The following is an 18499-nucleotide window of genomic DNA, read 5'->3' as shown; positions in this document are numbered from 1 at the left end:
TGGATATTTTTAAATTATGAACATAGAGCCAACTGGAGTCTCACAGTCCAACTTGCTAATGGAAAGCCTTTGTGGCACAGACGCCATTCATATAGATCAGCTCTGTCGTAAATCACATATTGGCCTCTGTGGTTGTAATGAGAAAAAGAGAAATGGTGTGAATTCTCCCTCTCTGGTTTTCTTACTAAGAGCAGAATCTGTTCAGCAAAATGATCTCTTTAGGGGCTTTACTAAGTGGCCAGGGAGCATGAAAACCCAACACTTCTCACATTTCTTCATTATTAAGGGGAGGGATTGCAAAAATGAAGACTTGTACAGTTGAAATCCAATGCATTTGTGTAGTTAGCCTGTAAGTATGAAAAGTGTAGAAATCTACAAAGGTAATTATATCTACTTTGGTCTCCATCTCCAAAAGAAAGGCTTTGAGATAAAACAAGAAAGGCCATTTATCAGTTGTGACAGTTTTGTCCCATTATCTACTTTCTCAGAAATGAAAAAGACCATGATACGTTTGTTTAAATACATTATTGATGTGAAACCTGCAATTAAAAAAAAAAAAAAACTTATAGAGGGTGGCTGTGTTCATTAGCGGTGGTAGAAGTTTGGAGAAAGAGGGAGTGCTGATGCCTGGTTAATCTTTGTAGTTAGAAATCTCTTTCCCTCCATCTTTTTGCATGCTTATCTGGAAATGGCCTTAATATGCCTTCTCAAACTCCGGAAGACATTCGGGGCTCTGGAAAACCACAAGGATGGCTGTGTCTCACTGCAGTGAAACAGAAATTAAAAGCCACCACCCTCGCATTTTCTGATTGCTTCCGTCATTTGGTGAATTCTTACTGTGGCAGATGATTTCACCTTCACAAGCCTGATAGAATTTGAGGTTTCAAAGAACCCATTCTCAGCGAATTTACAAACAAAATCAATTTCTTGCCAATTTTAATGGCTACTGAATCAATTTTACTTGGGCCATCTGATATTTTTGACATTACTGACACGGACTGGTTTGCAATAAAGGGGCATGGTAAATAGAGAAGCCTCAATTATTCTGACCGTTCCCATCATAAACATTTAACAACTGGAGTGGTACCAAAGAGCACTTATGTGGGCTGAAGAATCCAAGGATAACTGAGGGAAGGGGCTTCTAGCATCCTCTCCCTGTGCTAGATTCTGGAGAAATCCTGACTGCAGGTTCTCAGTCATGCGACTGTGCTTGAACTGTTACCATGTACGCTGTCTGGGAGGACAGTCAAGCTGGTTGAGGTTTGTCAGAGTTTGTTCAAGAAATTTTGTTGCAGGGTTGTTTTCACAGAACGTCCCCACTCTTTAAAGTAGTGTGTGTGTGTGTGTGTGTGTGTGTGTATGAAAGCATGTGTATGTGTACCCAGGAGTTACGCTATAAGATGATGTTAGAACAGAACAGAACTTGCTATTTCCGTATGACTACCTCAAGTTAACAAAGTTAACTTAGAGTTAGTATAGTTAGTATTATGATTATGTTAACCTATGGTAAGGAGAAATTGCTTTGTTAGCCTTATTAAATATTGTCTTCCTGAGTGGGCTCCATGTATGCTGTTGTGGATGTTCAAGTGCACCATGGCTTGTGATGCTCCCCTTGACGGAGTTATGAAGTCCAGTTCAAGGGTCCCTACCTCTGAGATGAGTCCCTAAGTGCTTACTCTTCTCCATAGGGTGATGAAAATTACTTCTTGGGTAAACTCAATTAGGGGAAGACTCTTAGTGCCACCACAGCATCTGGCACATATTAAGTTCTTAGTAAATTATTTGTTAGAAGAATAAATGAAAGGGTGTTGCCTCTGTCCTTTTTATATTCCCCTTCCCCTTCTACAGCTCATTACATGATAGTATAGTTATTTGATCCAAGGTTCCACTTGGGGTAAGGATATTATCTCTTATCTACCCAGATCCTATCATAGTACCAGCTCGATAAACCTTTGGAGAGGGGTTGCAGGTTGCTGGGTACTGTCTGCTCCTTCAGAAGAAAATGACTGGCACTCCCTGGGCATCCTTTGTTTATGGAGAATGGCTGGAGTTTCCTGTCTCCATCATACGCTGATCCTCATGGGTCAGGACAGAGTTCAGACATCTTGATCTCATCAGTGTAAAACTCGGTAGCTCAGTGACTGCAAAGAGAAACATTCCACAGTACAGAAATGGCTAGATTGGAAATATTTAGGTCAAGGTTTCTTGTTTTTTGTTTTTTTTAAAGTGATCTTCAAGGCCATCCTTGGTACCTGGATGATGCTGGTCGCTAACACCTGAGCAAGAATTCAGAGTTTAAAGGGAGCCCTCCTGGGTGGTTCACAAGACCAGCATCCTAGTTGCAGAGATTTCTTGGGATAGCTCTGCTGGAGATGCCACATGGTGCCGGTGACAGGCAGGGATTGGGCCACCTCCAGCTTCCAAATGGAGATGTTCCTTCCCAGGTGGGTTTAGCAGATCCTAGGAGATCTGGTGGCTTGAAGGTGGGGAGAAAGCCTCTACAAAACGGACCCGTGACTTTAGGAGAGAATGGCACACTCAGAGAAAAAGGAGGAACAGTCACATGCCAGGTACATCCTGGATGGGGTGCCCCCGATCTGGGTGTCCGTGGGGGCATTTCTCCGCCCAGGTTGAACAGCTCGACCCGCCAGGTTAATGAAAGTGCCTGAGTTGCTCTTTGGGCACCCAGAGCCGTGTTTGGGGGCGTCTCAGTGGTAGCATCAGCGTCCACCGCAGACAGATGAGGACAGGCACGCCCCTTCCCCCGTGCCTTCCCTTCCTGCAACATCAAGAACCATGTCTGGTGAATGGATCGAGGAGAAACCACTTGACCAACAGCATGCAACAGGGAACCCCACCTGATTTCACAGATCGTCTGTATGAACGTTTTCACTTCAGTGTTTACCAGGTCTCTAAATATGCTCTCTCCCCTCCCCTACTGTCGATTCAGCAGTTCTTCCAACTAATGTCTTTCTTAACCAATCATGACTGCTAGCTCTTGAACAAATGTACTACTTTTTGTGACTTCTCTGTGAAAACTTAGACGTGGGTAGCAATGTTAGCGAATTACTTTTCCTCTTAAAAATGTCCGACCTGTGTGGTTTCGGGCCGCACGCTCTTGGATATCAAGTTTCTTGAAGACTTTTGCTAATTCTGAACAAATGTCAATCTCAGAAGTCATGAACCTCAAGGACAAATGCATTTTACTTACTGCTGGCTTTATTCTGGGATCTTGACAGGAGCCGCCTGGGGCTACCTCACCTTAATGTTCCTAGGTAGTTAACCGTCCCATTGGTTAACGTGACAGTCATTAAACAGCTGACATAGGACCCGAAGAAGGCTGAGGACAAATACATTTAAAATCAATATCTCTTAAAACCTTTTTACTTGCTAAGGCTGAAGTGTGCCATTCGTCTCTCAGTACTTGCTTTCTGCCCTATTGATTTCTTGGATCTAAAGGTGTTGGTGAGTAGACAATCGGCATTTTCTTTTTTCCAACTGAATTATAGTTTTTCCTTTTAGATCAAGTTGCCATATTTCCCTGCTAGGTGGTTTTAATGCTTTAAGACCTTTTAAAAGATTTATAACAACCAATAGCATAATTTTGAAGATTACTCCAATGTTTGCATTAGGGCCAGGGGAAGCACATTCAGGTCCACAGTTACTTATCCACAATTCTGAAATCTGGAAATCTCTGAAAGAATAGAAGATTTTTTTTTTTTCATTGTGTTTGGTGCAATTTGGTGACAGAATCTGACCTGAATGGATGCAAGGCTCTTTATAGTCTCTAATAATCTTACACAGTGTGACTATTTGTATCTATTGCTACGGAATACTAACATGTTTGACTAATGTTTGACTAAGGGTGCTGTTCTAGACTCTGCTAGAGGTATTTCAAAATACACCACAGGTAACTTCCTAAAATATAAAAAAAAAAAATTATGAATTCCAAAATACATCTGACTCCAAGAGTTTGGGTTAAGGAACTGAAGACCTGAACCAGACTGTGAAGGTAATGATTTTTCACCCACCTCCTAATTTTCAGCCACAGTCACTGAACCAAGGGAAATGACAAAATGCAACTTTAAGTGGACAAGAGCTGTAGTGACCTGACTTGCTCTCTACTTCAGAAGAGAGCTGGCTCGCCCTTGGATGTCCCTCCCTGAACACCATGTTCCTCTGGCCAGGGTATTAAATGAGGCTTAACCCAATTACCAACATATTGCTTTATTTCTTGGTGGTAGTAAATTAAGGCTTTCTAGAGTCATACAGCACGCAGTGATTGAACATTAGAAATAAAAAAACAACAATGAGCATTCAATTTCGCAGAGGCAGGAAGGAAGCAATGTTTTAAAACAGAGGGATTTCCTAGTGAGGCCTTTTGCTTGGTCTCTAAAAATCTGCTGAGCTGTTTCCCCAGTGACCTCTGCCATAGATTCCCACCCCAAGTGGAGGCAAAGCGGATGAAGAGAAGACGGGGAAAAGGGAGAGACGGGGAAAGACAGCATGTGCTGGGCAATGAATGTAGAGGTCACCTTTGACTCATGTTTGGAAGACAGTTTAGGTGATGCGGTCAGATGATGGTGATAAAGGTATTTTTAACGGGACACCTATTCTCTGGTTCAGGGAGCCATTTTGGATCTCTCTTCTCATTCCGGGAGTATGAAAATACCACTTGGAAGACCCCGGTGCCAAGGGGTAGGGACAATCCTTTGTTGGCTCTCAAATTCTCAAATTTTAGACAGTCACAGGGCAGGGGAATGCTACCTTCAACCTCATCCATGACTCTAAACCCTGTGCTATCGCCAGGATACTATTCCCAGCCAAGCAATTCATTTGCCCCCGTGGCACGTAGTATCGATTGCACACTAAGTTGTTGGCGATGTTGACTGGAGAGGAGGTGATGTCATATGACGCACAAGAGAAACCCCCTGGGCAGGCGCCACGTCGCTCTATCTTTTCCTTCCCAACATAAGACAAAGAAACACAGTGAGCCTGTGGTGGGAGTGCAGCTGTTGACTTGTGTGTGGGCTCGATGTGAAACAAATTCCACACACCTGGCTCGGAGATGCAGAGGTTCTGGGTTGGGGCGATGGACCCTTTGAGAAAGAAATGGCTGAGTACTTGAATAGTGTTGAAGGAGAGTGGTGGCTAGAGAATAATCTGGGAAAAGTCATGTGTGGATTAACCAAAGGCAACTAAATTTCATGAAAATGAGCAGCAGACTTTTCTTCTGGCATCCTGATCTCACATGTATGAAGCTAGCAAATGGATCGCCATCCAAATAGGGCCATTTAAAGTTCCTATTTGGCAATAACTTTAACGTTCTATTCCAAGGGCCTGGTTGGTGGACCGGCGCCTGAGTTGTATCAACTTCCTTCTTGCATTTGCCTGACATTTTTGAGTGAACAGTATTTAAACACCTGAAAGTCTGTTGTGCATTCTTGGACAGAGAACATTTAGAGAGCCATGGGAGAAGGCACCCGAGGTGGCAAATCTGCACCGTTAAAACACTTATGACTTAACCCCAACAGGCTTCATGCGATGATGTCTGGATGCCCAAAGAAATAAATAGATGAGAAAAGTCGAAATGTGATCTGAATGACAAAGAACCAACAGGCCTGTTCCTGCCAGCTGCCGGGCAGACCTGCCTGATGCAGGCCACAGGTGCACTGAGAGGGACTGGAAAACCTTGGAAGACATGCGTTCTCTTGGGCCTCCCTTGTTAATTAAAAATCGTGAGGGTCTTTCCTCCTATTTGAAAACACTCAGCAAGATCACCTTGATTGGGGATATGGGCTGTGCTGTGCGCAGGAATCCCATTGCCTCCACAAGATGGCGTGGGGTGCACCGATGTGGGAAGCCCTTGTCACAGAAACGATCCACCTAGGGGGACAGGGAAGGTGCCCAAGAGACTCACCCACCAAAATAAACAGGGGTGGAGTGACATTCGGATTGGAGTGAAGGAACTATAGGGCATTCACGCTGGCACTTCTAAACCTCCTGAAAGCACCCTCCAAAACCAATGGAGGTGGATGCCTCCTACGGTCCAGGCCAGAGTGCTCCTGTTTATTGACACTTCTGTCTTCTCAGTTCTAAAATGGGAAGGGAGCGGATCTTGGGGCAGGGGTGGCCTCTGCTTCAGTGCTGGAAGCTGAAGCCCAGAGAGGTCAAGTGGTTTGCCCAAGGTCACACAGCTATTTAGCGGCAGAGCTGGGGGGAAGAATGCAGCCCCCACTCCCTCTCCCTCCCCTGCACCGTGCTGCCTGGACAAGTGATTCTTTAGAAAAGGGTCGTTAGCACTTTGTATATACCACTTTGTATATTCTTTAACGAGAATCTGCCTGGGTGTGGGATTGATGGGTAGGGCTTAGGCCAATGAAGCAGTTTAAGGGGGAGGAGGTCCGGAGAGCATCACTATTCGGAGGATTTGTGGCTGCTGCTGGCGAGGGCGGGGTGGGGGTGGAGGTGGGGGCGCAGGGGGTGCGCGTGGAAGCCTGGGAGGTGGCCAGGGGCGGAGAGACAGAGAAAAGAGGCGTCCTCCAACACTCCGCCGCCAGCTTGCCGAGGCACACCTTTCGGGAGACGAGACGCTGCCTCGGCATGACCCGACCACACAACCGGTTCGCTGTCAACAGAAATTCGTGCCCCTCACCCCGCTCCCCCGGGCTCTCCCCCCCCCTCCCCCTTCCTTCCCTTGACCCCTGTGGGCCCGCCAGACATAGGGAGAAAGAAAAGCCGGATGCCTAAGAACCTTCCAGGAAGAAAGAGCCGTTACGAGCGAGCGGCGGTCGGTGCTTACATACGCTGCTTTCTAGAAAGGGGTTCGTGGGGTCCGTGCGGCGCGCGCCACGCGCGCTCAGAAGAAGGCGGGGTTGGTGTGCTCGATGACGCAGCGCTTGCAGTGGCGCTTCACGAAGCGCAGGGCCTCCACGGACACCTCGCAGTCCTGGACGTTGAGCATCTGCAGGTCGAAGCAGTTGGCCGCCACGATCTGCAGGCCCTGGCCCGTGATGCTCTCGCAGGACTTGAGGCTGAGCCGCTTGAGGTTGAAGCAGTTCAGGGCCAGGCACTCCAGGCCCGTGTCGGACACCAGCGGGCACTTGCCGATGTCCAGGGACTTGAGCTTGGCGCAGTTCTTGGCGAGGTACTCCACGCCGTGGTCCGTGAGGCCCTCGCAGCCCCGGGCGTTGAGGTAGCGCAGCTTGCCGCAGTACTTGGCCACGTAGCGGATGCCCACGTCGGTGACGCGGCCGCAGTGGGCGATGCTGAGGTACCGCAGGCGCGACTCCAGCTTGGCGATCTCGCGCAGGCCGAAGTCGCTGACGAAGCGGCAGTCGCTGACGCTCAGCTCCTTGATGGAGGCGCAGTAGACCATCAAGTAGCGCAGGCCCTCGTCGGTGAGGCGCACGCAGCGGCGCAGGTACAGGTGGGTGAGCTGCGTGCAGTGCGCGGCGATCGTGTGCAGGCCCTCGTCCTCCAGCACGAAGCAGTCCGTCATGTCCAGGTAGCGGATGGAAATCTGTTTGCCGTGCAAGGGGGACAGTTTAATGGAGGCCTCCCGGGTCAAGCTGATGCAGGTCACTTTGGAGCACCCTGCACGGAGAGACAGAACACACGCTCAGAGAACCTCCGGGAAGGCGGGGGGGCGGGGGAGCCCCGATCCCCTCCGCGAAGGAGGGGTACCGTCGCGGGGTCCTGCTGCCCCTCCCCGCCAACGTGCGCGGCCCCGGCGTTACCCTTTCCCTCCTGTGGCCCCCGCGGAGAAGGGAAAGCAAGAACCGGTCCTGCGTGTTTATCTGATCGGGTAACAACTTCGGTTATCTGGGTTGCAGAGGCTTCCCGGGCTTTTGAGTCGGAAAACTGCGCTTTGAATTCCACATCCACCACCAGTTGCCGGATGTTGGGCCAATCAGTCTTTCCTGTGTCTTAAAATGAGGGGTGATCGCTTAAAAGGAGCACTTCCTTTGTCTTAAAAGGGGGAATGATCCCGTTCCCTGAAAGGTGGCTGTGAAGAATAAAGGAGACCCTGCTTGTAAAACATCTTGCCCTGGCCCAGGAACGTTCCGGAAGCTCCCTAAGGGCCGCTTCTCACCCTGCAGTGGTCTGGTAGCTCTGTGGTCAAAGAGGTAAGGTAATGCAAGAAGGGTTGGCCATGGTCTAGGGTTGGCCATGGTCTAGGGTTGGCAGAAAGAGCGCTGGCTTGGGAGGCACAGCTGGTTCAGGTCTGCCTTTTTATGGCCCCAGGCAGGACGCCTAACTTCTGTGTCTCAAGGTTCTCCTCTATGCAACGAGCATGAGTAGCTGGTGTGCCTCTACTGTACGGATATATTGAGGATTCAGTGAGATGATGGGTACAGAGGTACTTGGAAACTCCAGGGAAATACACATAATTATTAATCTGAGATAAGGTGGCCACCTGGAGACTCAATTCAACCCTCTTCGGTCCAAGAACAACTGTGTCACCTGGATTATTGCTCTAGCGACTCAACCAGTATCCCTGCCCCGTCCTTACTCCCAACTTTATCCTCAGAGCTGCTCTCCTGAAAAACAGAACTGGAATCATGTCACTTTTCTCAAAGCCTCTGGATACCACCCATGGCACTCCATGTGTGAAACCTCAAGTCTGAGGGGGCCTCTGAGGACCGGCACCGCTGTGCTCTCTGACGTCATCTCTCTCCCCACTCCTCTGACTCCACTGGCCTCCTTGCTGGTTCCCAGATACCCCCAGGTGCCTTCGGGCCTCAATGTCTATGCATTGTACCATGCTTCCCCGGTTGCCCCGTGGGCCATCCCCACTCTCTTGGGTCTCTGAGCAAATGTCCAACTTATTGGCCAACTCTTCCCCAATCACCCTGTATCAAGTGGTACCCCCGGCTTGACTCCCACTTATTTTCAACACTTTTCATCACTCTGTGGCACGATGCATTTATTTGTTCATTTATGTATTTGCTGTCCTCACTCTGCAATATAAGTTCCCGAGGAAAGGAATTCTGGGCTGTTCACTGCTGTACCCCTCATCCCTGGTTCATAGCTGCTGTTCACTAAGTATCTGTTGAATGAATGAATGAGTGAATTATGGAGTGAAGAGAACCTTCTACAGGAAGATCAGAGAGGACAACTGATTTTATTTGTTTGTAGACAACAAATATTGATTTCTCACAGTTTGGAGGCTGGGAAGTCTAAGATCAAGGTGCCAGCCAATTCAGTTCCTGATTCCTGATGAGAACCCTCTTGTAGACAGCTGCATTCTTGCTGTATCCTCACACTGTAGGGAGAAGAGCAAGTTCTCTGATCCTGTCATAGGGGCTCTTCCCTCATGACCTCACCTAAACCTAATTACTTCCGAAAGGCCCCACCTCTTAATACCATCACGCCATGGGTTAGGGTTTCAACATGGATTTGGGGGAGACAGGCATTCAGTCCGTAACACTTCCTTCTTCTTCCCACACGCTAGGCAGACCTTTCCCCTCAGGCCAGGGCTTTCATATCAGAAATGTCTCTAGCAGATGGAAATTAGGGATAAAGCATGCCCAGCACACGGGAGGCCCACCCCCATCAAATGGGGGGGGGGTGGGACGAGGAGTTTTCTCTCTGTAGTTAAGGATGCACAAAATATATGACTTCACCCCTTGGCCCCTGAAGCCTATATAAGTCTCTAGGAAATACTTGCGGACCTTGATCTAGAGTTACTTCTGCCCCACTTAGATAGGATAATTTAAATTCAAACATTTAAATGTCCTCAGGACTTTGACCGTGGCTGATGTATATTTATACTGCAAAACAGTTGTCTATTTTACAATGAATTATAATGCCTCTTATTTGTATTACATTATGAAGTTTACAGAATGCTTTTATGGACATTTTCTTACCTGATTCCCAATCCATTTTACTGATAAGGAAATTAATGCTTAGGAAGATTTTTGTGTTTTTTTTTTTTTTTTTTTTAGACCTAGAAATCCCTTTAATACTCTGTCCTTCCTCACACGATTGGAAGATGTCTTTAGCTATCTCCCTAAATCTAGCTATTCTTACCCTAAGAATATGTGTATAAATTATACATTGTATACATCATATACTATATATAATCATATATGAAATACGAATTTCAATATATATTTCAGTTCACTATATATTAATATATAAATATATATAATATACTGTATATACAAATATACTATATATAAAAACATACAGTAATATACATATTTTACATATGTATACATATGTATTATACACTTTATGTATATATATATATATATACACACACACTTTATGTAGTGGGATGAAATATCTATCCATACACATTGATTTATGTTATATATTGATGGCACACCATTTATATTTATATACTAAAACTATACTGTAATATACATATTTTACATACATAAAACTATACTTTATATATGTATATGTAATATTACAGTATAGTCTTAGTATATAAATATAAATGGTGTGCCATCAATATATAACATAAATCAATGTGTATGGATAGATATTTCATCCCACTACATAAAGTGTATATATATTTTCATTTTCTCTGTGCTCATCCTGAATCCTTCTGGCAATTCCAAAGCCAGGTGCTTCACCTCAGGCACCTCCGTGCTCTGGCTGCTCAAGCAATACCCAAGCTCCCAAGTGGAGACATAATAGTGCTAATGGGGACTTTCCTCCCACGTCTTGGCAGGCTGCCCAGGAAACTCTTATAAAATTCAGGCCCTGGGAGTAATGAGGTTCAAAAGCCAAGTGCTACCAAGTCAAAGAATTTCAGGAAGGAGTAAAGCATACAGTCCAATGCTGGAGAACAAAGCTGTGACTCGTCAGAGGCTGTCCACTCTGCTCCAGTAGCCTCTGTGGTTTTGCAGAAGGTGGTTCAGCTTCTGCTTTGAAAGTTGTTCCTTTCAGTTTCAACTTCGGCTTTGAAATCGTCCTTTGTTTTGAGTTTCTTTTTTTGTTAGAGCAACTGTAATCCTGTTTCTATGGAATTTCTATGTCCACAGTAGTGGTTTTCCCATCTGTGATGCCTGTGAAGGCACTTTGGTTTTCAAGATCATACGACAACCTTTCTTCCTAAACTCTTAGTTCTGGTTTCTTATTTATTTATTTATCTTAAATATCTAGTAAAATCCGATGCACTCCAGGAAGGACAGTGTGTTTGATTCAGGGAAATGCATGCCTTGTGTTTGAAACTGAGTCCCCAATTTAATGAAATACTGGTTACGCTCAGTTTTGGTGGAAGATGCTACTTTGATATGCTTGTATTGTTTTAGAGCAGTAATTTTAAATTTAAGCTTCGATCTTAATTCCTACAGGGTTGTTAGGTTTGGCTTGAGAAGAAAATAAATTGGTCCGTGGCTGAGTAGGTAGTATCTGTGATTAGTTCATGCATTGATACATTACAGAGGTGCAGACCACCTTAGAAATCCTCCCAATTAACCTTTACTTTTTTAAAGATGAGGTATCTCACACTCAGTAATATTATGGGACTTGTACAGCCAGACTAGGGAACGTTTCCTGATCCAGGGCTTCAGTTATAGGAGAGGAGGTAAGAAATGACGAGGATATGGCGGGCAACTGATGAACCGCATGAGAGATTTACTGTACATGTGTCGGCACGAAGTGAACATTTAGATACCGAGGACTCAGGAGTCTTGGAAGCGGTGATTACCTATAAGGGGATTCTTGACCAAGTGGAGCAGTTTGGTTACATAATATGGAGCTCAGGTAGTAAGTAACAGCATGAGCAAATATGAGAGACAAGAAAGCAGGGGGGCAGAGGGGTTGTGACGAGTTTCCACAGGGTGGAATGCAGGGTTTCTGAAACGATTTGATGGGAACTAAGATAGGAATGGTCCACTGGGATCAGATTATGGGGCCTGCCCTAATACTCAGGGTAAGGAGTATGGATAGTACTCAGTGGGAAATGAACAATATAGGTTGAACATATCTCTGGCGTTTCTTCAGTTAGTTCCAGATTTGGTTCTCCTTTCACAAATATAATCTTCGTTAACACTTCCTCTCGTTATTGGGGTAATACCTCTACCTTCTCTGGGATATAAGATGGCGAAGTCAACATAGACCAAGTACTGACTTCCAAGCATGTTTATAACAATGACAATCCAAAAACAATGACAACAGTCATGACTTAGTGCATGCCTGCTACACGGTTTGGAGCAGAGCATACATGTTTATTTGATACTTAAATATTTAATATTTATGTTAACCATTGATATTTATTAATTTCCCAACCAAACCACTTCTACTGATAAGGAAGTTTTAGCCACTGTAGCTTCCTAAATGCGTGTTTAGAGTATTAACCAATGGCAATTTTGTCTGAACCTTTTAGAAGTCAAGATGACCACTGAAGACTTTGACACACATAAGTTCACATAACTGTGGTATCCTCGAGTGCAAAGACAGAACATGCCTCATTTTTGTCCTCATAAAGCTTATAATGAATTGAGAGAAAGGAATCTGGGAATATACAAATACTCAATTGCAAAACCCAGTGATGCTTTACCTGCCTGTACTCAAAAGGCAAAGAGCTGGGAGGAAACTTAACTTGCTGGGGGTCGGGCAGGCTTTCCTTAGGGGATACTTGGATTAGAGCTTGACCAATGAGAAGGCTGTTAAGAGGGTTGTTGGGGAGGGACAGATGAGGGAACAGCATGTAAGCCAGAGAGGTGTCCACACACCCCAGTGTGCGCAGATGTGATGTGTTTGGAGAAACATGCACACGTGTATAGAGCCAATGGCTCCATAGAGGGGAGCACTGAGTGGAAAAAGTGACATGTGAACCTAGGGCAGCTCATGAAGGGCCGTATACGCTTTGCTGCAGAACTTGAATTCTTCCTGGAGGTTATGGGGAGCAACTGGAAATTTTATGCAGGAAAATGTATGGTTTGACTTGCTGTTTGAAGAAAAGTCCCTCTGGAGGTTGGTTGTGTGGAGGGTCGGTTGATCGGGTTGAGATGAACGTAAGGAGAATGGCTAGTGAATCATGCATCGTGGCAGCAGGTAGAGGAGAGGGGAGAGAATCAAGGTACTGGGCAAGTAGAAACACCTGCACAGGATTCTACTGGTTCTGTGTATAAGATCAGGAAAAGAAAAGCAAGGAGGACTCCCAGGTCTCCAGTTGGAAGAGGACCCTTTGAAGAAATTTCATCTGCAATAATTACGCGGTTTTACACTTTGAAAATTGCCCTGGCTTTACCACATTCCATTGACGTTCAAAGATATTATTAATGGTGACAGTTAATTTTATGTGTCAACGTGAGTAGATGACAAGGTGCCGAGACACGTGGCGAAACGTTTCTGGGGGTACCTGTGAACCCGTTTCTGGGTAACATTACCATCTGAATCAGTGGACTCAGTAAGGCAGACTGCCCTCCCCAGTGTGGATGGGCATCGTGCAATCTGTTGAGGGCCCGAACAGGCCAAAAGGTGGAGGAATGGAGAATTCTGTCTCTGCTTTCACTGTTTGAACTGACACATGGGTCTCCTCCTGCTTTCGAGCTGAGACTCATACCATCAGCAGTCCTGGTTCTCAGGCTTGTGGACTTGGACTGAACTGCACTTCCAGTTCTCTTGGGTCTCCAGCTTGCAGATGGCAGATAGATCTCTTTGCACGCACACACACACACACACACACACACACACACACACACTCTGTTTCTTTGAAGAACCCAGACTAAATATTAATACAAGGTAATACGTGATCATGACAAAACCCTACAGCTAGTTATAGTCAGTTTCAATGACTTGAAAAGATAGCTTTTAAGGTGGGCACACTAGGTTCAAGGAAGGCAGTCTCACATCCTCTCGGGGAATTAAGCTCTAGATCAGGGATGAATCTTGCGAAGTCAAGTTTACTGCCAACGAGAAGGTCAACTTGAAAACCAAAGGGAACAAGGCATAGGGAAATTACCTCTGGCAGCCCTCTGGCTTCTCCCAGTATCAACATAATGTTGCCAGATTCCCTCAAAACTGGAGGGCACCATTTGGACACCCCCCGCCACCCCCCCAGCTGGAATTCTGTGCTCTTAACTTGGTGAGTTAGAGATTCCCTTGTGTATATAATCACCACACAGATCACAGGGGGTCACAGAGAGGGCATGTGAGAAAGCCACAAATATATTAGGCTCTGCAAATTAGGTTGATACAGAAGGAGGGCATCATGGCTTACGTAATGGTTAGTCAAAAGGGCGAAGCAGGGTCCACTCACTCAGTTAGAAGCCCAGGAATTTCCATTCCCAAAGTAGTTTCCACATTTCTGAATTTCAAAAGGACTCCAAAAGAGAGGGCACAATTTGCAGCCTGGATGAAGGGTGCATGGGAACTCCTTTAACAAAGATGGGGATTCCAAAAACAAGGCCTTCTCTAATCTGATTTTCGAAAAGAAAAGGAAACGAGGTGTCTAAAAACCAGGCTCACAATGTTCAGAATCTTAACATGTTAAAGAAGCCAATTCCTCACTTTTTTTTTTTTTTAACTGAAGAGGAAACACATCGAGAGAAAGCTGTGAACTGTCCCAAATCACAGAGTTTTGAAACCAGTCTCCATCACATCACAATGAGTTCTCTTTCCAGAATTCCTTGGAGGAAAAATGTAAGAAAACCTCTTTGTTTCCTGCCTCTTTATGCCCGCAGCTGCTCATGACTAACTGAACGTACAGTTGCTATGGTTTTGTCCTGAAGCCAGCTGAAGGAGGGGAGAAACGAGTTGCTTTCCAGCAAGGGAAAGAATCTGCGAAAAATAATTGACTGTCATCTGAAATATTTTCAGATGTCGGCTTTTGAAAGAGAGAGCAAGCTCAGAGAGTGGACTTTTCCTTCAGATTTTGTTGGAGGGTCTCATTTCCCTCAGATGCTTGTAAATCCCAAGTTCTGTTTATTTGCCTGTCACCGTGGTTTTTACTGCTTGACCCCTCCCCAACCATCCCTGAGGTTGTGGCTCAGGCTGTTCGTTTCTTTAACTCCCTGATGCATCTTACACATTTCAGCCTCTCAAATGTTGGCCTTTTGACTGGGCAGTGAAGGAGATAAAGAAAGGCTGTCAGTTCGGCTGGATCCACGTCTGGCACCAAAGTGTGAGTCTGGGTTTTAATTCTTCCTGCCGGAGAGAGGTTTTCGAGCAAAGCAACCATGCTGGGATTTCCTTCAATTTTAAAAAGATCTAAAGGCTTCCCTCGATGGGTCTGATTCTTGCACTACGTAATTGAGAATGCTGCTTAAAAAATATATATATATATATATACAAAATCAGCCCAAGGGTGAGGAGAGTGGAGGTGAAATATAAGGAGACACTTGGACAGGATGGATTTTCCCCGGTGTCTGCAAGATGGCAGGCAATTCTGAGCACAGCCCAGAGCACAGAGTCAGCTCAGACACAGCTTTTGGGCTCCGTGGAACAATAACAGTTTAGACGCAGGGTGGTGTCTAAACTGCCTGTGTCGGAGTTAGTTACTTGGTTCCCATTTCTGTGGTTGCTCTGACATTAAGTGACAGCCATGGGGAGGAAGGGCGTTATTTAAAAGTCAGACTAACTTAACGGCCAGACAAAACGGTGACACTAGTGCCTTTAAGAAGTTGGCATTGTCTGGGGCGCCTGGGTGGCTCAGTCGGTGAAGCGTCCGACTTTTAGCTCAGTTCATGGTCTCGTAGTTCGTGGGTTCGAGCCCCGCGTCGGGCTGTGTGCTGACAGCTGGGAGCCTGGAGCCTGCATCAGATTCTGTGTCTCCCTCTCTCTGCCCCTCCCCTGCTCACGCTCTCCTCTCTCCCTCTCCCTCTCTCTCTCTCTCTAATAAATAAACATTAAAAAATTAAAAAAAAAAAAGTAGTTGGCATTGTTTGATGAAAGGGAGACCTCTGGCCTCCTGGGGTCCTGATTACATAGAGACAGTTTCTCCGGAAACGTCAGCCTCCCTGCTGCCCACCCTCCGTCCCTGCTGGCTATCAGGGAGGGGACCTCCTCCAGGCAGCGGTGTCCCTCTACCGCTTCGGGACGGTGCACCGGAGGGCCCCACCGACGGGAGGTCAGCTGCCGTTTACCTGACACATCCAGGTGCTCCAGGTTGGGGCACAGGGACACCACGTCGAAGACCGCCTCGTTGGAGATGTTGTAACAGCCCGAGACCTCCAGGCGCCGCAGTTCCGGGCAGCACTGGGCGATGGTGTAAAGCCCTCGGTCCGTGAGCCGCCTGCAGCCACTGACAGTTACGGTTTCCAGCATGAGACAGACGTTGGGTGTGTCCTGGCAGAGCCTGCGGGTCAGCACCTTGAGGGCGCGGTCCACGTTGATGGTCTCGCCCGTCAGGCGGATAGTCCTCCAGAGCCGCGGGTCCCAGGCCAGGTTGTACCAGCGGCGGCACACGCGCGCGCAGCGGCACAGCTGGTTGGTGGGCAGGAAGGAGAAGATCTGCACCATGGCCTGGTCCGGGAGGCGCTCGATGCTGGCCTGCTCCTTCTGGGGTCGGGAGGCGAGCCGGATGAGCGGGTGGGTGAGGCGGGTCGGGGGCGGGGAGTGGACCATGGCCACCGTCTCCCCGGTGATGGACGACGACGAGGTGGACGAGCCCCTTCCATTCTGAAATCCGGGCAGGGTCGGTGGACATATCAGGGCCGGGCTGGGCGTGCTCAGGGTGCGCATGCTCAGGTCGGAGTCTGGCAAAGGACAGAGAGCAAAGGGTTAAGGGTGGCCGCAGCGGAGCCCCGGGAAGGAGGCCGACGCCGCCGTCACACGCAGTCCACTGGTAACCCTTCCTGGGCATCCATCCCCCCGGCTGCATCCATCACCGGAAGCAGCAGCGCGTGCACGTTTCACCCATTCCAGACAAAGGCTAATCCTCCATCATCTCCAGGAGGGGCGGGCAACCTTCTCCGGGAAGGACCAGGTATGGGCACTGCAGGCCACACGGGAGCTGTCTCTGTTGCCACCAGTCAGCCGCGCCACCGTGGTGCCAAGGCCGCCACAAACCGTCCGTAACCAAACGGCGGCGGCCGCTTCAATGACACTTGTTCTATCGAAACAAACCAGCCGGGCTCGTCCCGAGGGCCACGGCTCGCTGACTTCTGATCTACGTTCCCGGCGATTATCTCAAGGGCACACCTTCAAAGGTTCATTATTTCTATTCTGGGAAGAAATCTCACATATTACGAACACAAACTCTTTTCCTTTTGCTAATCACATTTTGGTCAGGCGGATAATGGTGTTCCGTTTACAGACGCGGGAACGAGTTTCCGAAGAGAAAGACGGGTCAATGGATACAGAGAACACTGCTGTCTTCGCTCTGGCCCGTCCCCTAGTGTCCAGGCCCCCATCTTTTGATAATGGCACCCCAAACTCTGCCAGGGGTCTGAGGATCCACCCACTTCCTCCATTAGACCGGCCATTTCAGATGGTATTTCCAGGCCTTGACTACCTGTGGCAATATATGTTTTTCCTTATTAACAACTGTCTTTGGCATTCCAATGATGTGATTCGTATTGTTCCCTGACACCAGAAAGATCACTTAATGAGGATAAAAGTGGTTTTTAAGCTTTTGAGGGATGAAGAGTTCCTTAGAATACCAACTTAAGAAGGCTGCTCATTTCATATCCCCACCTTGATAGCTATATCTATATGAAATAATTTAGTTTCTATATAAATATATTTATTTATCATACAGTTTACATAGATAGCTGGACAGATTTATTTAGGATGACATTTATTCTGTCTCTCTAATGTTTATATATTTCACACACACACGCGCGATCCCACACACACACACACACACACACACACACACAGTGTATTTCATCCCCAAAGCATAAGTTTCTTATTCTGTAGAATAAATGAGCTGGGCTAGATGAATTCTAAGGTATTTCTAGCTCTAATTCCAGTTCCAAAGACTTAAACAAAAATTCTGTTCTTGTGTGCTTTTCCACATTTCATACTTGGGAATTTTCAAACACTTGTTTTTTTCAAAGAACTTCCAATAATAACAGAGGACACAGGAACTTCTGACACGGGAATCTCCACTGAGGGTCTGTCTGTAGTTTTCCTACTGGTATCCTTTTTCTACTGCTATCATGCGTTCTTTTCAATTTATTTCTTTATAACCTGACACTGAAAATGTCCTACATGTGTCCATGACTTTGCTCGTGGAGCATCTCTGAATGACTGCCTACCTCCTCTCCCCTTGTCTGCCTCTTGCAATACTAAGAACAAATGCCACCTCCTCTAAAAATATTTTCCTAATGTCTTTGAGAAATAATTAATCCCCTTCCTATTCACATCTCCATCCTTGGTTATTAGGCAGTTGTGAGTTTATCTTTCCCTGATGTGCTTGACTGTATTATTTTTCTCAATGTTGCACCTCTCTCTACAGCCACACATTTTTGCCAGGTGACTCTGCCGTTCCTTCTAGGTGCAGTATATTTGCTCCATCCACTGATGCCGGACTTGGCCACGTGACTTGCTTTGGCTAGTGAATATGAGGAGATGTGAACATGCCTGGCCA

At 46.7% G+C, this 18499-nt stretch overlaps 1 protein-coding gene and 1 long non-coding RNA gene across 3 annotated transcripts in view; one reads left to right on the top strand and one right to left on the bottom strand.

Annotated features, from left to right (window-relative positions):
* Nucleotides 1-6679: 6679 nt before the first annotated feature.
* The window catches only part of FBXL7 (F-box and leucine rich repeat protein 7), a 393749-nt gene continuing 381929 nt past the window's right edge, over nt 6680-18499 (bottom strand). For both annotated transcript variants that reach the window (XM_058715989.1, XM_058715997.1), the window contains 2 exons: nt 16050-16661; nt 6680-7596 (listed from right to left, as the gene is read on the bottom strand). In XM_058715989.1, coding sequence (XP_058571972.1) covers nt 6860-7596; nt 16050-16661 — 1349 coding nt within the window. In that variant the 3' untranslated portion in view covers nt 6680-6859. The remainder of the gene's footprint in view (nt 7597-16049; nt 16662-18499) is intronic.
* Nucleotides 16818-17541, top strand: LOC131504063 (uncharacterized). Its single transcript, XR_009257760.1, has 2 exons — nt 16818-17114; nt 17222-17541. It is a non-coding gene; the product is annotated as an uncharacterized LOC131504063 (long non-coding RNA).

The sequence above is a fragment of the Neofelis nebulosa genome, chromosome 1 (genome assembly GCF_028018385.1).
Source record: "Neofelis nebulosa isolate mNeoNeb1 chromosome 1, mNeoNeb1.pri, whole genome shotgun sequence".
Taxonomy (NCBI): Eukaryota; Metazoa; Chordata; class Mammalia; order Carnivora; family Felidae; genus Neofelis; species Neofelis nebulosa.
The sequence above is the reverse complement of the archived record's forward strand: the minus strand, read 5'-3'. Positions and strand labels throughout refer to the sequence as shown.